The 23,128-nt window shown below is 34.8% G+C and overlaps 1 protein-coding gene across 2 annotated transcripts in view; it reads right to left on the bottom strand.

The window, feature by feature from the left end:
- SEMA3D (semaphorin 3D) overlaps positions 1 to 23,128 on the bottom strand; it is a 197,685-nt gene that overhangs the window by 122,743 nt on the left and 51,814 nt on the right. For both annotated transcript variants that reach the window (XM_025873256.2, XM_073898732.1), the window contains exon 2: positions 5,167 to 5,352. In XM_025873256.2, the coding sequence (XP_025729041.1) occupies positions 5,167 to 5,317 (151 nt within the window). In that variant the 5' untranslated portion in view covers positions 5,318 to 5,352. The remainder of the gene's footprint in view (positions 1 to 5,166; positions 5,353 to 23,128) is intronic.

Genomic DNA, 23,128 nt, shown 5'->3' on the forward strand with positions numbered 1-23,128 from the left:
CATGCTGCATTTCACAGCTAAATAATTTATAAATAAAGAAAAATATACAGATTAATCCACTTATTTCTCAGAAGATTCCAACAAAACAAAGAACCATTCTATTAAATATATTGTTTTAGTTATACAATAGAAGAAAAAATTTTAAAGGTGATTTCAAGTTTTTCTTGTCTATGAAAATACATATAATTTTTGGAGGATCAAAAAATAGTACTTCGATAGTTATTGAGAAGAACATATTGCCAAAAAAGTAATGTGAAAACTTATATATATATATATTTTTTTTGTATCTTGATATCTGCGTTCCTGAATAATGGTTCCCTCAGGGACACCAGGTGGCAAAAGCATGGCCTTGAACTACAGAGATAAAAACACACAACTTAATTTTGCCACTTAATATATGCTTCTTGTTTTGGGGCAAGGCCTTCAGGCTCTGAGTCTCAGAGGTTCTTATCTAAAAATAGGTACAAAAACAATGGTTTTCAGGGTATCCTCAAACAGATATAATAAAGTCCAAGTAGAGTCCTTGGAGCCTGTCACTCTCTTATTTTATATTCTTTTTTTTTTAAGATTTTATTTATTTGACAGAGAGAGACACAGCAAGAGAGGAAACACAAGCAGGGGGAGTGGGAGAGGGAGAAGCAGGCCCCACTGAGCATGGAGCCCGATGTGGGACTTGATCCCAGGACCCTGGGACCATGACCTGAGCCAAAGGCAGATGCTTAATGGCTGAGTCACCCAGGTGCCCACTTGTTTTATATTCTTCATAGCACTTCCCACTATTTGAGATGATATTCATTTATTTATTTACCTGCTCTTTGTCTCTTTATCTGGAAAAGAAATTCAAAGGGAACAGTGACTTTTCTCGGGCCTAATGAACAGGTGGTGACTCCATATATATTTGCAGGATGGGTGAATATATGGTAACTACTAAGTGGGTTAGTTTTCTTCCTCATGTCTAATATGTGGGAGTTCAGTGTTGACTAGCTCGTGTTTTGTGGGTTTACTGTGATTCTTTGAGATAGCAAGAGTTTTAGGTTGAAAATATTCAAATGGAATTGATAGCTGACTTCTCTTTATGCCAGGTTCAAAAGGATGTGATAAGAAAAATACTGTATGTATGAGATATATGCATATGCATGTATCCTATATATACATATGTGTAATATATATATAATAAGTCATTCACATGTAAATTAGTATTAAAATCTAAAATTAGGAAAGGAAAAAGAAAGGCTAAAGGGACTATGCAAAAAAAAATATGAAAAAAAAACCCTACAATTCATCATAAGAAATGAAACTTTGTATATTAACTTTCATTTTTCTTCTCCTGTTCCAAAGTTTTTGTCCATTTCCTCTTTGTGTTATCAATGTCATTTTCTGGTTTTCCAAACAAATAATCTTGCAGACATTAATGATCCCTGGGTATAAATATCCTTAACCCATATGATTTCCTTTGTGATGATTATGAAATACAGAATGTTTACATTATTATGGGACTGAAATAGGTCATCTCTCAAAAGTTATTTTTATTACATCTGAAGTATAAACTGTACACATGACTATGAGAAGCCCACCTTGTAGGGCAAAATATATATAATAAACTTAAAACATGAAATCCAGAAATACAGAACATCCTGATCTTCAAGGTTCCTTACTTGTTATTCAAGAAACAGATTTAGTATGCACACATGTGCAAGAATTCAAAATATGCAACTGAAGGGAAATCTCTTTACAAAACAATAGAACCAAACAAGTTCCTGTGGATTCAGAGGTTCAACGCTAAGTCTTTATCAAAGAGCATTCTTTGGATAAAATGGTTATTATATTTTCTGTTGGCCTTTAAGAAATCCCTCAAAATAATCTTGCAGCTGTTCAAAGTAGCTAACTCTACTGATACTGGCTGCATCTCTGGTCAGCATCTAAGGAAGCGTGAACCATGGAAAGCAAAGAAAACAAAGCTAAGTCTGTGACCATAAAAATTATTTTTGAAAACAAAATAATTTTTCACTTTAGCTGATTTTTCTAACGTCACATTCTGGCAGTATTTTAATGCCCAAAGCACAGACTTTAAGACTCTTCCAAAGCTATCCAAGCAATGGGTGGTACTGGCTGATCTCAATTCATTAGTCAGGATCAGGAAAGAAGGAAGATGCCAAGAGAGACTTACAATCATTATCTCAGAAGTAGGAATGTGGTATACAGGCACTTTTTGTCACCATAACCCCAAACTGGTAGGAATTCTGTATGTCATAACTATATATTTTGGAATAGCCCACTTAAAAATAGTAGGATTTGACCTACTTTAGTCCAAAACTCTCAGATATGATACAGACAAGGTGGACAGGGAAGCTGTTCACATGCTTGGAAGTGGATGGGAAATGTGGACGTGCTAGGGCTGAACAGATGATTTCCAAAGAGAAGATGCCGTATTCTTTAAAGTGTAAAGAGGAGTGCTCTGTAAGCGTTGTGAATACTTCTCCTAGCAAAGATGACTACTCTATTATTAGCATACAATCTGGAAATGAATGGCTAATGGTAGCTATGGGGAACTCATAGGTGGGTGTGTGTGTATCTTTTGAGGGTGGGTCAGGAGATATCCGTAATTCCTATCCTGCATCCAATCTTTGCTACTGCTTACCAGACTTTGACATGTAAATTACCTAGAGAAAAACCTTAAAAATACAACACTTAGAAAGTATAATATAAGGGTGCCTGGGTGGCTCAGTTGGTTAGGCGACTGCCTTCAGCTCAGGTCATGATCCTAGAGTCCCGGGATCGAGTCCCACATCAGGCTCCCTGCTCAGCAGGGAGTCTGCTTCTCCCTCTGACCCTCTTCCCTCTGGTGCTCTCTATCTCTCATTCTCTCTCTCTCAAATAAATGAATAAAATCTTTTAAAAAAAAAGTATAATATAAGAACCATCAAAAGAGTAGTTCTTACTGCATTTAATCCAACACTTAATTAACCAGTTCCCTTTTTATAAAAACACTAGGTGCTGAGAGAAGTGACAGTCGATACAGAGATAACTTAAACAAGATTTTGAACTCATAGGGTTGATTCCAAGTCCAAAAACACATTCATACAAAAACAAAACAAAACAAAAAAAACTTTAACTAGATGAACTAACTAGTAACAGGCTGTACGGAATTCACTAATGATGTTTTTCTATCTGTAGAGATTGATTTATATTTTTCCAATGATCAACTTACCACATTGGGGTTAATATTTTACAGTCACTTGTATGAAATTGTGATTATGAACTCAAATGATCACAATGACAATCTACCTTTTTCCATACATTTATCAAAAGGCACAACATCTTACAAGTCTATAGATCTCTTTTGGCCACCCAGTGATCTTAAACAGAGCATGTGTCCCTCTTCAACTCTTAACTCTGTTAATTTTGACAAATGAAAATTATATCATCAGTCAAATACAAGCATGGTGCTTCTGTAAATGTTAAAGTTCACTCTGGTCGTTAAGTGCATCAGGGAAGAACTGCTAATGACCAGGACCTAAGAAACAGGATCAGGCACCTGGGCTCTATGCAGCATGAGGCTGACTCAAGAGCTGAGCCATGACGCAATCTGAGACCCTTGGCAAATTTCTCAGTTTCTCGGTACCTCCGCATCCTCACATAAGGGAAGGGGATGATAATAATCCCCACCATACCGGGTGGTGGTGAGAATGAAAGGACAACACACAGTCCTTATACCAATGCTTCGCTCATAATGAATCATCAGTGAATGGTAACTATTAAAGTGTCTTTGCAAGCCCGCTTTATTTTGCATTGTTCACACAAATCAGTTCAATGTTCTAATTCATTGTATCATAGGAACCAGAGAGCGTTCCCTTTTTTCTTCCTTCAACATCTTTATTTTCAAAATTGCTGCATCTCTCTTTATCTCTCTTTTTTTCATTGTTTGGAGTTTAATATTTGTTTTCTGTTCCTTTTCTTAAGGTGAATTTTGAATACAGGCAAATGAACAAATCAGACTTTTGCATATGATGGGGTGTGAAAAATCCACATAATTGAGTAATCACATCCCTTATCAGGATAGAGAACTCTTCCATAATCCCAGAAATTTCTCCCTCATATGTCTTCCCTGTTAATCCTCCCCTCAACCACACAGAGGCAACATTCTGTTTTTTCTTTTTCAGCTGTTTTAAAAATCCTAGAAAAATATAAGAACTCAAAAATAATACGTTGCCCTAACTCTTTAATTCATGAGATATAAATTCCAAACAAATGCCAACATATGAAATGTGTAATGGACTGTATAATGCTAATCCCATTTCCACTTACATTCGATATCAAGTTAGGTTTTATTATTGATATTTCATTTGAGTTCAGAAAGTAACTTGTCTTAAAGATCAGAGGATATTAAAACTGTAGGCATAATTTTTTCCTCCCAAGTTCAGAATAGAGGAGTATAAGTCTCCTACATTCCTCTCATTACTTGAAGTATTAAAGAAGCCAAGAAAAGAAAAGAAAGGAAAAGAAAAGAAAAGAAAATATCTTTAAGCATAAAACTTGGCCGGTTCTCTCTCTCTGTGAATATGTCTATCTACACAAACATACCCATACATAAGTTGACTAAATATAACTCATATAAACTTTACTTTCATATTAATTTAAACATTTAAAAACAATTAGCTTAGCAGATTTCATTTCTTAGTTTTTCATCTCTATATTTCAAGCCTTTCACAGGGTCTTTTTAAAATAATAAATACGTATACGTTTGAGATCTTAAAGGTATCTTAGTGTGATAATTTTTTTTTAAGATATCTTACTGTTTTTAAATATAAATTGCCTTGAACTAGGGATAAAATAATTAGTATAAGCCATATGAAATTAATGTATTTCTATTTTTAGGGATTGATTTTTTTTTTTAATACAAAACTGATTATAACCAACAGACCAAAATCTCCTAATTATGCTAATCAGTTGTTGATCATTGTAAATAATGAGCTGAAAAGTGTACATGAACACCTTTGGCACCATTTTCCTCACAAAAATAAGAAATAATTGGGCTTTGTGTTCTATAATAATATTTTTATTAACTGATGCCAATACTATAAACATTTCACTGAAGTCAGTATGCATTTCTAAATAAAAGAAATACAGTAATTAAAAAGACAATCTGAAAAACATTTACACACTTACCTTTGTAAGTCAGCTTGAGTCGTGGAATATTTTGCTTAGAAGTTCCAATGACTGGAAGAAATAGCATGGTCATGCATAATATCATCAAGGCATGAAAAAGGTGAAAGTCGTGGCTCCTGAACTTTGGTCTCTCATTTTTATTAGCAGTCATTTTGAAAACAATGTCCTCTTTCAAAGGGTGTTAATCTAAAAAATAAGAAAATAGCTATTAATATAGCAGTTTGTAGATTTTCCTAGATTTACTAAATCATAATTTTCTGAATGTGTATAGATTTTTAAAAAATAATTGCTCCTTCTCGCTTGTTTATCTCGCAAATTGCTACAAAGGAAAGAAATCAGAGTTGAATAATAAAATTCAGGTCTGCCTTTACACAGATGCAGAGATCAAGCCATAACTAAATTTCAACTACTTATGATGATTAGCATTTCTTCCTCTATTAAAGTTTGCTTGTTCTAACAGAAATGCAGAAGGAACCAACTCTTAACTTGATGAGTTCTTTACTCAGATAAGAATACCAGTAGAAGTCCATTCTTTCCCCATATCATCCCTGAGGAAAAAGATCCCTAGGCAAAAGCAAATAAAAGCTGTTATTTTCAGGGAATTAATTTCTTGTTTCTGATATAAAGATGTTTTAAAAGTCTACTTAAGGGGCGTCTGGGTGGCTCAGTCGTTAAGTGTCTGTCTTCGGCTCAGGTCATGATCCCAGGGTCCTGGGATCAAGCCCCGCATCGGGCTCTCTGCTCGGTGGGGAGCCTGCTTCTCCCTCTCCCACTCCCCCTGCTTGTGTTCCCTCTCTTGCTGTGTCTCTCTCTGTCAAAAAAAAAAAAAAGAAAAAATAGTGTACTTAAGGGGAGCCTGGGTGGCTCGGTCAGTTAAGTGTCTGCCTTCAGCTCAGGTCATGATCCCAGGGTCTTGAGATCAAACCCTGTGTCAGGCTCCCTGCTCCGTGGGGAGCCTGCTTCTCCCTCTCCCTCTGCTGCTCCCCGCTGCTTGTGCTGTCCTTCTCTCTCTCAAATAAGTAAATAAAATCTTTAAAAAAATAAAAATAAAAGTCTACTTAAAATTGGAAAAATTAGGTATGATTAGGTCAGGGCCACCACTACAAATTTTAGGCCTGGGATGATGCAAGTTTGGTTGTCTGTTTTTGTTTTGTTTAAGATTTTATTTATTTGAGAGAGAGCACAAGAAGGGAGAGTGGCAGAAGGAGAGGGGGAAGCAGGCTCCCCGCTGAGCAGAGAGCCCAACGTGGGGCTCGATCCCAGGACCCCGAGATCCTGACCTGAGCCGAAGTCGGACACAACTGACTGAGCCACTCAGGTGCCCCAGTTGTCTTTGTTAAGACATGGAATAAATTAAAACACATATTTCAAACTAAGCCATATAATAATAATTACAAATAATAGTCATTGAATATTTATATGTACCAGACACTTTTTGTTTTAAAGTGCTTTCCATAAATGAAATGACTTAATGCTTTTAAATTAACAAGGAGGCCATTAGACTCTGGCAGCTCTGATGAGGTGGTGGCCTCCTTAAGCAAATGGAAATCTAAGTCTATAAATGCCTCAAAGTCACAAAATCAAAACATTAGGGATAACCAATCACAACCAACCAACTAGGCCTTAGGCTATAGCTAATTCTTTCTTTGCTTCGGCACTTTCTCCACACAAGTCTCTCCCTGACTCCTGAAGGCAAAGCACTGCTAACCACTTCCAGTTTGGCACTACATGACTGGAACCAATTTTTGCACAAAAAAACTTAAAATTTTAATATGTCTATCTTTTAATAATGCTACTATAGTCATAAAGGATGGATAATTATTTACCTCATTTTACAGATGAGGAAACTGAGGTATAGAGTTAAATGGTTCTCCCAAGGTCACGTGGCAGATAAAAAGTAGATAAAAATATGTGGTCAGGACTTTAGCTAGAGTTGGCCTCTTAAAACCCTGTCTTTGGGTGCTTTTCAATATGGTAGAATCACGTGATCTTCAACTCTTGCAGTCTTCAACCTCTCTTCTTTCTCCACAAAGTTATCACTGTCTTTCTAAGAAATAGACCACAGAAAGGATCTTGCTATGCTTACTTCCAGGCAAGATTCCAGATGTAGTACCTGCTTTAAATTCTGTCCAAATAATTTCTGTGCTTTCTTGGTAATAGTTGTAGACAAAATAAAAAAGTCTTATCCTTTAAATAATTTTCTAATTATTTAATATCAAAATATTCTATGTTTATATGGGTTAGTTCTTTTCTTTTAAGATTTTACTTATTTGACAGACAGAGAGGGAACACAAGTAGGGGGAGTGCGAGAGAGAGAAGCAGGCTTTCTGCTGAGCAGGGAGCCCGATGTGGGGTTCGATCCCAGGACCCTGGGATCATGCTCTGAGCTAAAGGCAGACGCTTAACCTACTGAGCCACCCAGGAGCCCCTGTTTGGTTTAGTTTTAAGAGAAGGTCTAATATGAGTGAACTTTCTTATGAAAGATCAACCCTTTAGTAAATGCTTATGCATATCAAGGATCTAGTTACTCTGAATCTCAGAACTTAAGATCAATCTGGGAAAATGAAGTAAAATAAAATTTAGGGATGTATTGATTTATTGTTATACTTGACAAACATTTTAAGGATACTACAAATTTTATGTTTCTTCATGAAATGTTTACTATGAATCTTATTAAATTATATTTTTATATATATATTTTTTAAAAATATTTTTATATTATAATAATTTACTTTAATTATCTTCAAAGATACCTATAGGATGTACCTAACTATTCTGTCTTGTGTGTAATCTGTGCATATTTAATTCTTTGATTTAGAAAATTACTGCATATGTAAATAATCAAGGTAATTTAGATACTCATTTAAGTGTGACGCCTGGGTGGCTCAGTTGGTTGAGCGTCCAACACTTGATTTCTGTTCAGGTCGTGATCTCAGGGTCCTGGGATCCAGCATGGAGTTGGGCTCCACACAGTGGGGAGTCTGCTTGAGGATTCTCTTCCTCTGCCTTTCCCTCTGCCCGTCCCAACCCTCTCCCACCCCACCCCCACTCATACACGCTTGCTTGCTCACTCTAAAACAAATAAATCTTTAAAAAAAGAATATTGTACTAAATATGCCACATATTACATATTTTCACATTTACTTGACATTCCTTGAGCAGTATTAATTAGATATAATTTGAGAGAAAACAAGAATGTCCTTCTGACCAAAAAGATCTATTCCATCAGTAGCACTTTATGAAAATTTTAGTTTTTAAAATTTCATTAATGCATAAAATAAAACACTAACAAAGTTCTTCTTTAAATAATATATTTAAAATAAATTCTTAAAAAATAAAAAACTGTATTATTTTAAAGCTAGTAGGACAAAATGTTTGTTACTGCCACAAAAGAGTCACTTTAGCTGGTCCACAGGAAAATTTATCAGGACTAGTTTTAAATTATGTGAGTTTTAAGTTTCAATCTCTTAAGAAATGAATCTTGTAATTTTTGAATTTGTCCAATTATGCCAGTAAAAAATAGATACATTCTTTGACTTACAGGTTCTCCTTAAAAACTTACTACTTTCATGCAAATAAGAACATATGTACAAGAATATATATGTTAACAGTCATTAACATCACAGCTAGTCCCCAACCATTTGTTAAGATGAGGAAAAAGATAAGACTCTTTTTGGAAAGAAGGGGTTGATTACAATAATTAAAGCACTATGAAACAATTTCTAAAATCAAGATATTTTGGGGATGCTATGGAAGATAGCTCAAAGGAGTACCATATAGATTTAAGCAAGACAAGGATAGTTTCATGGAGGACAGTGAAAGGAGAAGGGAAAGCAAAGAGAGATAGTTTCAGAAGGCAGTGATAACTCATTAAGGGTTCTTGAAAAGCCAGAAGCATTTTAGACTTGGTTAGACTGCTACGCGGAGAAGGGATATAATAGCATCATCCAGAAAGGTGCAAGAGAGAGGAGATGAACCTGACCTAACTGCTAAATGTGCCTCATGCCTGTTCTGGTACCTAATATATTATGACTCGGATAATGCCATTACTCCACACTGCCTTTGATATTAGATCATATGTGCTGATCCTATTCGTATGCATCAGTGACTCTAATCCCATTTGCCTGTTCCTTTCATTTTTCCCTCTATCTACATGTTAGCAGAATATAGGTATCTGATTGCAGATCCATAGCCTTGGCATACACACGTGTATTCCTCCACTTATCCTTCCTCCCACTTCCCACTCCCCTCCCCCCAAAAATGAAAGGTAAATTGAATATAGAGTTTACATGTATTAAACTTCTCATTAGGCTTAGTTTTTCTGAGCTTCTGGACATGTGAAATACTACCTTTTTCTTCATGACATGCAACAATGCTTGTAACATGAATGTATGTTTAGGTACACAGGCAAAAAGAGAGGGAACTTTCCATGTGTGCATTTTATTAGCAATAATGACCTCAGTACAGGACCTTTCTTGGGAATTAATGACCAGTTGGGGTTAATGGCCCTTGGCTATGTATTGAGATATCTACTCCTCCAACTGATCATTAATCGCTAAGACATGCCCTGTGCCTCCAATGCTATAACTTAAGATGATTGATGTTTTGGTTTTCAGTGAACAGTAGTCATACTGTTCCTTGTAACCCAATGCATTAATACTGTTAAATAAGTTAAAAATCAAAGTGCTGTTTTCCTTGCTACATGACATTCCGATAAGTGCATGCACGTGCTGTTACATATGCTAAGGGTGAGAGACAAAATAAAACAAAAATCCTGAAACTGCTGGAACTTTTTTTTTAACTTTAAATATTTTTCTACTATAAAACAGTCACTCTCCATAATCTGCTGTTCCTGATTCATTGTTTTTCTTCCCAACAATCCTCTGAATTCAATAGTTAATCTTTTAATTGAGGTAATTTATGGGTTAAGTGTATAGCCAACAACCTCTCCACTAATCTATTGATATTTTGCCATCTTCCTTCCAGTGGATGTGGATGTGTGTGTGTGCGTGTGTGTGTGTGTGTGTGTGTGTGTGTGTTGTGTACGCACACGTGTGGGTCCTGCATCTGGGAGGAATTACAGAGAGAAGTAGGTGTGATTTAACCTAAAGTGGGTGGATTTAGTGAATTGCATAGGTTATACTGCAAGCTACTGTCTGTAACAAGCTCGACCTGGAGCCAATTAACTGAATGTAATCTATTCCAGATGTTCACTGGAACAAACAGCACTCTCGGGAATCTTCAGATGTGGAGCCAATGGAGAGTGTTCCGATTATGAGAGATTTTTATACACTGTTCCACTAAATCAGAGATCCAAATGCATAATCTAACATTCAAGAAGGCCTTGTGCTATTTCCCAAAGGAATACAAAGAGTCCAGGACTTACTGAATGGATAGTAACTCGTCAAAAATATTATTTGAGGAGTAGGGGTTATCAAATTTTGTATGTGAACTTTATTGATTTGCTTAATTTATTTATATTCATCTATTCCAAATGTCATTAAGATAATGTATAATTATGGTGGAAAATATATGCATAGGACAAGAATTAAAATATACAAGTCTTGACACCTAAAAACCTGAACACTTAGATTTAGGATTTTTTCTCAGGTGTGTGTGTGTGTGTGTGTGTGTGTGTGTGTATGTGTGTGCTGGGAAAGGAGGCAAAGAATCCTTGATTTTTTCATTTATAAAGAGTTATTTGTTCCTCATACCTTCATGGTACACATAAGGTCAGTTGAGATTTTTTACTCATTCAGGAGACATGAGGAATGATGACTACACCCAAATTAATAGTATTATCTGTATAAGCTTACTTTGGCTTAACTGTAGCTCATATTTTTGAATCACTGTTTGATTAGATGGTTTTTCTGTAGGATACACAAAACTGATAAATTATTAGTAACATGACTTCATGGTAAGGATATGGACAAGAAACCAGATAGAAATTATAGAAGAAACTTGAGAGTCAAAGAGACAATACAGGCAAAAAAGAGAAGCTTTTTGTTTGCAGAGGGCTATCTTATATTCCATGGATCGAGTACAGTGATAACAAAGCAGAATGCAAGTGGTATGTATGAAGATCCACCAGGATGGAGCTTGGAATGCTAAAACTTTTTTTTTAATTCAATTATCTTTATTAACCTATAAATGTTACATTTTATACATAATATCTAGTTGTTTTCTCAAAGGGATCTATCTTTTAGTACATCATGGTAATAATAAAAAGCCGAGTTAAGATGGCTAAACTTCAACCTAGCATTTTAATATCCTCCGGACAAGGCAAGCTAGAAAGTCAATCACTTTATGCACATCAGAGTAGTGTTCCAAAATAACTAGGCAGCTACTACACTTTCAAGCAAGGGAAGAAAAAAACTTCCATTTTGATCTTTTTGTGTTCCAGCAAATTATACTTTCAATTAACAGCAACAAGGATATCATAAAAAATGCTCTGCTTTTCAAATCTCTGAACTTCAATACAAATTAAAATAGTAGTACCGGAGTCTTTGTACCGGAGTCTTTTGGGAGGCAAACCACTATCAGTTAAATTCATCAGTGTAGCTGAGCCTCTTTATCGATATTTTATCTCATCCATTCTAAATTTCTCTATGCATGTTTTCTAATATATTTAATATCCTACTACTTTAGCACAGTCAGGGGTATGCAATCACTGCCCAAATGTACAGGACTATCACCAGTGAGTAGAATTTATGGGGCAGCAAATTTTCACTGAAAAATTTTAACTGTCCATTAATGGACTTCATTGTTTTAAGATATCATGACTTCCTCAACAATTAATATATTCCCTTGGAGTCTGAAAGACCATCTGATTTTTTTAGAGATCATGAAAAACAGACTTAACATTTAATTAAATGTTAATTTACTTCCTTACATCCTTATGGATAGTTCACTATATACCAAACTAAACATGAATATCATCAGGAATCAGCTGTAAAGTTGAGCCGAATTCTTTGTAAGTAAAGATGTATTACAGTAGTTACATTTTTATTTTGCAGGGGTTTAAGCACAATGTCTACATTTCTAAAATACACTGAAAATATATTGTATAAATACCTGCTCAACAAAGCCCCATTGTTGCAGGTTACTTGGGTTCGCATGTCTTATAGCCTTATACTTATGGCCACATCAAATCATTCAGGATCTCAGCCCTAATGAATCCAGTTCAATAGAAAACAATAGTAAGACTTTAGCACATACAAGTGTTACCTGTTAGGATTACTATCGTGGGTGGCACTTTTTCCTGAACATAACAGTAATAACAAAACAATGCTTGTAAAGGGGTCCTAAAGAAATCAAGTGTTCCTAAGGTCCAAATTGCTCAAATAATTAACACATTTACCAAAAAAAAAAAAAAATACAACACTACTGTAAGTGCCTTTATGTTAATCATCTTCCTTATCCTAAATTTCATATTATTTTGCTACTCAAGGAAGCACAGTTACCATCTCGTAGGGTCAGAAAAAATACCAATAGCATATCTTAGTTGGTCTCTCCTTAAATCTGATTAATCTACAATTCAAAGATTTAAGATTTTTCTTTCCAAATTCTCATACTCTAGAGAGTGTTTTAATCGATGTACCTTCTCACGACCAAGATCATCTTATTTCTCACCTTTTAGGATTCTGATATACACTTTGAGAATTATAGAATATTTATATTCTATGGAAATATTTATAGAAATTATAGAATACTTGGCAAATTTCAATGTCTGCCTTTTTGATTCAAAATATAAATGTATAAAACGGGGTGGTGAGTGACTCAGTTGGTTAAGTGTCTGCCATCTGCTCAGGTCATGATCCCAGGGTCCTGGGATCTAGCCTTGCATTGGGGTCCCTGCTCAGCGGGAACTCTGCTTCTCCCTCTCCCTCTGCTCCTCCCCCTGCACACGCTCTCTCTCTCACTCTCTCTCAAATAAATTAAAAAGATCTTAAAAAAATATAAATGTATAATTATTTAATCTGTTTTATAAAATTTAACACCTCCACCTCAAATTTTCTGATATTTGATTGTCATGGTTTAAAAAAAATTGTTTTTTTAATAAATAGAATGTTAAATAAAGCAGAGTAGGAATTATTACAATTAAGATGGCAAAACAATTGTATTCTCTTGGAATAATAAAATAAGAATTAGCCATGTGTTTATTATCGAGAGGATCTTCTAATTTATTTTACTGCTTTTAACTTTAAGGAATGTCATTATTATCAAAACTGAGCAATATTTTGGTAAAGATCCAAAAATTTTAACTTCCTTTCCTGAAATACACATCTAGTTTTTAGTGTAGACATTGAGCTATATGTCCAATAAAGATTTTCCCAGACTTTATATTTATCTAATACTTCTGCTAATGTGATCAGTAAATGGATTTAAATCTTAAACTGACTCTTTAATGATAAAACGTACAAAATATTCTATATACAAACTAATGTAGTATCCGGATGGTCTCTGTGTCATCCGAAATAACCAAGCACTAGGAAACTTGTCTTTCAAGGCAACATAGGTATTTTATTATATTAAAAAATATTATCATGGTGCTTGCTTCAGTAGTGCTTATATACTAGTGTTGGAACAATGCAAAGATGAATAAAGAGAAGAGCATGGTACCAGCATAATAATGACAGACAAATGTGTAGTTAAGACCTTTTTGTTTCCTGACCTGCGTGGTGGTCCTGGTCTTTACAATTTTCACACGTACATTACATTTTCCAATTAAAAATATTTGTTGAAATAATTAGTTATGTTAAAAAAAGGAAATGTAAAGAAATTTCTTTATCACTTAATGCATACTTTCTAATAAGACTGTGAAACAGGAAATTCACCATACCCTCAAAAACAATATACAGAGGTTATTAATTGCCAACCTATAAAAATTATATAAATCTTATACAAAATCATTTATGTACAGCAAATAGTATTTAAGTAATTTCCTACAGTGAGTCTAAATTAAAACATGGGTTTGCACTATAGTTAATTTAGAAGCTCAAGGCTGTAACTATTGGAAACTAGTAAATATTTACAAATGAATTAAGTCATGTTTTAAGACATATAATACAGGATAAATATAAGGATTCTCTGTAAAACTCCTCACTTTTAAATAAACAGACCAAGAAATCCAATCAAATCTACCAGTAATTCCAATATTTAACAGCAAACTTTTTAAGCAAAAAAAAAGGCTTATGGCAAGAAAAATGTGACCTTGAACTTCATATTCACATAAATTCTCCAGGAATGCATGTAGTTTTAAGATCAAAACACTTAAAATAAGTTAAATGACTCCTCTACAGCCTTTTTTTTTTTTAAGATTTTATTTATTTATGTGACAGAGAGACACAGCGAGAGAGGGAACACAAGCAGGGGGAGTGGGAGAGGGAGAAGCAGGCTTCCCGCTGAACAGAGAGCCTTACGTGGGGCTCGATCCCAGGATCATGACCCCAGCCAAAGGCTGATGCTTAACGACTGAGCAACCCAGGCGCCCCTACAGCCCCCCCTTTTTTTTAAGTAAAAAAGGTGTACTAAACACATTAACACTACTTGTTTCATCACTATTTATTTAATGAAACACCTTAGGGAAATAAACTTTTCTAGCACCATGAGGCATTCATTCCATCTGCATAGAGAGGAGAGTTTAAATAATTCACTTCATAAACAGCACTACCTGGGAATAAAAACAGGCAGTGTGTGAAAGGAAACTTAGTGTCATACACAGACTTTAGTCCCAGTCTTCAAAGTAGATTTGAATTTCGTGATATTGGAAATTTCATGACTCAACTGAGCTATATGGGTGATGCGCATTAAGGAGAGCACTTGTGATGAGCACCGGGTTTTATATGTAAGTGATGAGTTACTAAATTCCACTCCTGAAACTAATATTACTCTGTATGTTAAACTAGAATTTAAATAAAAACTTGAAACAAAATAAAATAATTTTAATGTGATCAATGTTATTTTACTTATTTTTAGCACATTGAATTCAAAACAACTGATGATTATGCAAACAAGGCAGCCTTTCAACAAACAAAAAATTTTCCAGCACTTTTGGCAGTAGTAGTTTTTTTAATGATTATTGTTTATATTTATAGTGATGACAGATGTTCATGGATTTCATCTTGGTTTAAAAGGTTTCATGTGCAATTGTTCCAATCCACGTACTTTTATTTTCACTCAACAGTTTTGAGCTTGGCAGATGAGGAAACTGAGGCAAAGAGTCAGTACCTCAGCGGCCAAGGCTTCTCAGCCAGAATCAGATGCAGGGTCAGGTTACCACACACACAGAGCTCCCCCAGGAATGCAGGTGAGGTGGATCGGGGGTGGGGAGGAGAGCCTATCCTGGGGTCCACACTGTCTAGAGAATGTGTCTGGAGATGGACAAGGGGTCTCAACCCAGGGGTTGTAACTGCTGGCATGCCCCCAGTCTCTCTTTGGCAACATCCAAAAGAACATTTGCGATGAGGACAATGCTCTGTACCTCGTCCAATATAGTGCTATGATCCCCACATGGCAAGCGAACACTTGAAAGGCAGGCGATCTAGAAACTGGATTTTAAATTTTATTAAGTTTTAATGAGCTTAGCTCCTTTTTTTTTTTCTTCTCTTGCTGATGTGTAGGTCAGGGGCTAGTCTATCTAATCTAGAGTAGTAAAAGTAGTATTTACTGGGTAATAATAGTAACCTTAGTTCTGGGATATTAAATGTAAGCACAGAACAAGAGAGGGCAGAAACATTTTTTTTTCTTTTTTTTTTTTTCCTGGTAAGAAAATCTACGCATTGACTGAAAGAATTTATAGGCACAATTTATCTGTTTTTTAGTTCTGAATGGAAAACTAATAGAGATTAACCTTAAAAATGTCCATTTTCTTTCCCTTAAACTTGTTTGAGTATGATGATGACAAAGGTACTTTCTCATCTTTTTAATTCAGTGGCATTGGAAATTATTTTTTACAAACTAAATAGGACTAATTCTTGTTTATAGAAGAGCTACTTCTTTTTCACTATTTGCATTTCTAATTGTGTCTTTCTTAAGTGTCTACTTTAAAATAAATTTGCACATGTTCATCATAGGGGGGCTGCTAGTCCAGAAAAGGGCTAGGTGTCTGGAAGATGGTTATCCATAATAGAAGTCTGTGAAATTTGTCACAGATTCTTTACCAGCTACTACCAGAATTCAAGAACTCCCCAAATCCTGACCTACTCAATATTCTCACATTTGGTTTAGTTCTACTATTAAAACACTAAAAATAATCTTTAAAAAAGTTACAACTTTTATAAATAAACTGACATTATAATTTCCATTTTTCTACACTTAGAGGGTTGCACTGTTAAATTTCTTTTATTTACATTTCTAAATGGCTCCAGGTATAGCTATAACTCCTATGGGACATGTCACAAGTAGAGAAGAGGTAATTAAGCACTCAGGCACAAAGCCCAACTCTGCCATTTGCCTCCTGTTTATCAATAAAGTTACTTAACCTTATTGTGTCTCATTTACCACATCTGAAATAGTAAATAATAAGAGTATTTAACTCATGTGCTGTAAAGATTAAAAAACCATCCTATAAATCACTGTACCATGCCCAGTACATAGTAAGTGATCAATGAGTATTAGACTTTTTAAAATCATTATATTCAATTTGTCTTAATTTTCCACTAACCTTCTTCTTAAGTACAAATGCAAATTATGGCATTAAAGACATTTAACAATGACCTGAATGTATGTCTACAAAGTTTAAGGCCTGTAAAATAAAGATGTTTTAAGAAAATAACATATAACCTCCAGGAATATGAAGACAAATGAAGAAAATGATTAGAAGAGATCACCAAAAGGACAAATGAACATGCCAGCAAATAAACAAATTCCATTTCTATGGTTTAAGAGGGGGTTATCAGTGATGGTTTGAATTTTGTTATGAAGGTTAAGGCATTGTATCTCGAGTGCTTCAAGTGCTATTCATTTAAATTAAATCATGTAATTTATCAAGAAAGGGAAAATAAATAAATACCCAATAAAATAATAATTCATATAAATCTTAAAATCAAAGTAGAACAAGCTTTGGTGAGTATGTTTAATACTTAACTTTAAGATTATCACTTGTATTAAAAAGATTAAAAGGATTAGGCTTCTTTTGGTGTTTTTCCAGAAAGTACACTAGCTTCAAAGGGGAAAAATAGGGAATTTAAATAACTTTGTGGGCTATGCAGATTTGAAGGATATAGTATATTCAATGGTATATTCAAAGTATAGCAATAATATATGTCCATCATTCAATATATCCTTTTTTATTGGATCTTAATACATTATATATTTTTGGATTTTTAATGCAGCTATCCAGCCTGTTTCACTCAGTGTACTATTTTCCATTCCAAACACTAGCCTTTATTTTTAAAATGGGTATAAAGATCTTTCATGAACTTAGTTCTTTGCTTTTCACGTTCTTTAAACAATTTACTCTGCCTAATGATGATGCCATTTTAGAAATTTACATACCTTATGTTTGATAAATTATGATATCCTTTGACATGTGTACGGGATTATTTTAAAAAGTTAATTTAAATAATTTTCCTGCATCAAAAAAAATAACTACATTTAAATGCAGCTATATTTTATCCAAGATCAATTTTTATAAGTATTTTTATTTACAAATTACTAATTTACTGTGGCTCAGTCATTAAGCGTCTGCCTTAAGCTCAGGTCATGATCCCAGGGTCCTGGGATTGAGCCCCATATCCCGGCTTCCTACTCAGTGGGGAGTCTGCTTCTCCCTTTACCTTTCCCCACTGCTTGTGATCTGTCTGTCTCTCTCTCTTTCTCACACGCTCTAATAAATAAAGAATTTTTTTTTTTTAAAGTAACATACAAGCGTCTAGTGCATGAGCAATATGCCTGTGTAAAGAATGAACTAGGTGCAAGGCGCCTGGGTGGCGCAGTTGGTTAAGCAGCTGGCTCTTGATTTCAGCCCAGGCCATGATCTCAGGGTCCTGGGATAGAGCACTGCCTCAGGCTCCACGCTCAGTGGGGAGTCTGCTTGAGGATTCTCTCTGCCTCTCCCTCTGCCCCTCCCCTTGCTGGTGCTCTCTCTCACTCTCTCTCTCTCTCTCAAATAAATAAATCTTAAAAAAAAAAAAAAGAATGGACTGGGTGCTACCTTATGAATTTCCTTATCAGGGAGCCCCGTATTTCTATACATCCTCTGGTGTTTCTCATGTAAACTTATTTTGCCCCCCCTTTTTTTTTTGGCATAATTTCTCTTTTGAAGCCCGTTCTGAATTTTTGGCTACCGAGTTTCCCTCCACCCTCACCACCATCCTTACCTAGTTCCCTATTAACCAGTATCAGTTTTTTTTCTTCCTTCTTTTTGAGATATAACTGACATATAATGTTAGATAAATTTAGTATCAGTTTCTAAGCTGTGTTGAATTCCACCTTAACACTCTCTGCTATATTTGAAGAGCTGGATTTAAATGGCCATCCCAGATCTTTCTGCCTCATTTAGGATAAGCAAGGAATTCCTGTGTTTAGCACTCAGCTACAGATGGACATTTCCCCATTTTTATTTTTTACATATTTCTCTACTAGAGAAAATGTTTTATCTATATGACCTCTGAAGTTTCCCTAAAAAATGAAACTAGTACTGTAGTCTGGCTTTTTAAATGCAGAATTCACTTTAGGTAATCTATCAAAATCCTCAGTAATTCATTTATTTTTACCACGTGTTATAGCAACTGAGATAAAATTCCTGAGGCTGCCAGAGGCGACACAGCTTGAGAAATCTGCGATGGTTCAGGTTGCAAATCCCTTTTCACTTCTTATCAGCTTTACACCCTAAGAGAATTCACTTAATTTTTCCAAGTCCAGTTTCCTCATCTATATAACTGGATTTTCAGTTCTTATCAAATATGATTGTTGCAAGAATAAAATGAGATATGCAAGGAAAGCACTTAGTACCTTGTCTGGCACATAGCTAACTCTCAAAAAATATTAGCATAAAGGTCTTTCATTTTTGCATGGACTGTGATAGCAACTATTTTTCTAAAGATGGTAAGTGAATATAAAACTTAAAAGGAAGCCTGAAAACTCCCATGGACTCCTATTATGCTTGCAAATGTGTTTGTATAACTTGGCATTAATGTTCCCAACCTTCATTCCACAATGTAAATTTTTTCAATGCATAATCAGATAAAATCCCTATTAAAGTAATAATAATACATTATTTTCTCTAAGTTTCCAATTTGTTGAGCCATATGCACTGCCAAAATGAAATCCTAACCAAAAGAACACACTTAATTGCTTTATTAGATATGGAAACGGTTAGAAAATTAAAATAAAGGCAAAGAAAAACAGAAATATTTTTGTTTGAGAACATTCAACTTGGAGTTACCAAATACGTTTGCAGAAAAAGTCTATGGAAGAAGTCTTAGAAGTGAGATTAATATTTATAAACAGTTTTGACAGTAAGCCAATCTAAAGTTACTCCCAAAAGCTTACTTGGATATTGTGAAGAGCCAAAAGATTTATATACATAAAGAAATTTAGCTTTAATTATAACTGCTGCACTTTGTTTCAAGTATTCAAAACACTGAACTGTTATAGTAGAGTAAAACAACAGTTTAAAGACCTTTCCAAATAATATTTAGGCCATTCCATACATCTCACAAGATTTGTATTTGTACTTTCCAGAACAAGTGTAATTTCCATCTATGGACACTTGTACTTTTTTCAGCCACATGAAGGCAAGCACATCAATCACATTCCATTCACCACTCTATCACCAAAGCCTAGCACAGTGCCTCTCAGAAAGTAGGAGACATGCATATATCTGTTTAACAAATGAAAGAAGCAGTCAATCTCTTCTTTCCTTTATCAGTCCACTTCTATGACATATGGTAATAAGCAGCTGAAATCTGTATATCATTCCTGTGTGTGATATCATGACAACTCAAAAAATCTGGGGAGCCTCAAGAGTCCTAGAATAATATGGGAACTTTTGGACCAAATTAGAATGACCCACAGCTGCTACAAAGATTCATATCGAGAAGAAAGAAAGGAAAGAAAGGAAAGAAAGAAAAAAAGAAAGGAAAGAAAGAAAGAAAGAAAGAAAGAAAGAAAGAAAGAAAGAAAGAAAGAGAGAAAGGAAGAAAGAGAGAAAGGAAGAAAGGAAGAAAGAAGAAAGAAAAGAAAGAAAAGAAAGAAAGAAAGAAAAAGAAAGAGAAAGAAAGAAAGAAAAAGAAAGAAAGAAAGGAAGGAAGGAAGAAAGAAAAACTAGGAGGAATGACTGAGTGAGTCAGAGACATTCGTGGTTATTTCTGGGTATCTTTTATTTCAAGAGTGTTCAGAATCACATTTTTCTTTAACCTCACTTGAGGATGTTACAGAAAACCCCTGTATGGAGAAAGAGACCATGAAATGTGAAGAATTTGAAATTTGGAGTCAGGTAAGCTTACATATGAATTCCAGTTTTACCACTTTCTGGACAAGGTTTTCTTTGAAATTTAGGAAATGATGTCACTATGTTATGTTATTCAATTTGAAATAATACATATTAAAATCCCTATCCACACAATAGGTGTAAAGTAAACATTAGCCATTATGAGGATTATTCTTTATTACGGATTATGATAGATAGCTCCATTCTCCCAGTTGAGTGTGGTTTGTCCATGAACCCTGATGGTACTTAAGATTTGGAAGTAAGCAAATGCTCATTAGCTATTTGGAAAATTCTAAGACTCACCTCCTTCCCCCATCCCCATGGTCTCACTGGAGAAACTTTCATAAGAAAATGCTATTTTAATGTGATTCTTTCTTTACTATCACCTTTATACTTCCTGTTTCTATCTTTCTGTCAGTTACTGAGCTTTATCTAGAAGACAAAGCATAAAATTGAACATAGGTAGAAATTAAACACATATTCAGAATTATCCATTAAGGGGCACCTGGGTGGCTCGGTCAGTTAAGCGTCTGCCTTAGGCTCAGGTCTTCATCCCAGGGCTCCCTGCTCAGCAGGGAGTCTGCTTCTCCCTCTCCTGCCCATCATGCTCTTTCTCAATCTCTCTCTCTCAAATAAATAAATAAAATCTTTAAAAAAAAGAATTATCTGTCAAGCATTCATTCTGTCTTTACAATTTCTACATTCCTTGAACATTCACAGCACAAACCTTTTCCCAAGTAAATGTACATCCAGATTAAAAGAGGATGGGAGAGCTGTGTCTAAGTGGTAAAATATGCAAACCACTTAGAGAAAAAAGTAGAGAAGTAAAAATTATTGCTGTCTTAGGCAAGAAAGAATGTGAAATTCAATTACAATACCACATGCATGTGTCTTTTGGAATGTCAAAGAATAGCAAAGAATTCTTGATCATAAAACAAGGAGAAAAGATATCTTCCTATCCTTGGCACTCCAAAAATTCAGTTTTTCAGAAATCTCTTCAATAAAACTCTTGTATTACATTACTCTGATAAAATTAAGAATTCTCTTTTCAAAAGTTACCTTGTGTACTATTTTCCTTATTCACTCAAAAAGGGCTGACTGCTATGGACTATGATAAGCATCAGTATTAAGCAGTCATACAACTTTGATTTTTCAAATACTGCATTTGATTCATTTAAACAAGCATATATATCATCTATCTGGTGCAGATTTGTAAATTCATACACTTCAGGAAAAACTGTCACAATCTATAAAGGGTATTTCAACACTAAGAGTAGAGCAATTAAATTATACATTTGTCTAATACTGTCTTACTTCAAAGACTATAAAAAGGGTAAAATCATTACCATCAGAAGGCAAATTATGCCTTATTGTTGCTAAAAATAAATGTACATCAACTATAAGAAAGACATTTTCAGTATTTTGCTCTTTACAGATTTTTGTCACCCAACTTCAACTATTAAAATCTGACTTTTAAAATATATGTCAGCTTCTCTGGTTATAATTTTATAAAAGATACAGAGAACATGAGCAATGATGAATCACATTATAGCAGAAGGAGCACTGAGTTAAGAGCCTAAAGACCTGACTAAAATCCTGGCTTTATCTTACACAGGACATCTTATCCTTAAGAATTTAGTCAACCCCTCAGAGACGCCTTTTACATAAAGTTAGGTTGACATGTCATTGACCTAACATCGATATAGTTTTCATAAAGTGCACATAAATATTTCAAAAATGGTTAACAGACAACATATATAGACCTAACAGCTTCTTTAAAGGGATTAACTTTTTCCACTTAATTTCAGAAAGCCTGTTTTTAGATCTATTCTAGTTTTTCTCTTTATCAAATAGACCAGAATACACACACACACACACACACACACAAACCCCAAGAGAGAGAGGTGAGGAAATCTCTGTTAACATCTGTTCTTTAATTACCAAACACGTTGTCATCTGTGACAGTGATGCCATTTCACAATGTACGTGCTATTTAACCTCTAGGATTAATTTTTTCCACTCCGTTTTCAAGGCCACTAATGGAGCCTGAGTTGCTATGACCGTAAGCCTGAGTTACTACAATTGGTATTCGGGACTCTGCCTGTACTCCAATCCAGGCAGTGCCTGATGTTTCCAGATTTGTCTTCTTAAAGTGTTTGCTTTCAAAATGCCATTTTTAATTTAAAATATAAACTCCATAGTTTGGCATGCCAGTTCCTTCTTTACATAAATCTGTTCCTCAGTGTGCACTCCCTGTTCCAAGCAAGATGGTCAACAAATACATGCCATCCAAGTCATGTTCATTTCCTTCTCCCTGTGCATGATGCCCTGCCTTCCCAGATCCAATCTCATCCAAAAAGCATTTCTGGATAAATTCCAGGTCAAAACATTCACTCCCTATCAGGATCACTATAGTACATTTTTTCTCTACCACATTAACTTACAGTCAAATTATCTTGTATATGGTTTGAATTGTGCACACCTCTCATCTCTCCAAAAATGCTGAAAGATACTTAAACACAGAAA

This window comes from Callorhinus ursinus, unplaced genomic scaffold (genome assembly GCF_003265705.2).
Source record: "Callorhinus ursinus isolate GAN/ISIS: 27379988/994484 unplaced genomic scaffold, GSC_fseal_2.0 scaffold12, whole genome shotgun sequence".
Lineage (NCBI taxonomy): Eukaryota > Metazoa > Chordata > Mammalia > Carnivora > Otariidae > Callorhinus > Callorhinus ursinus.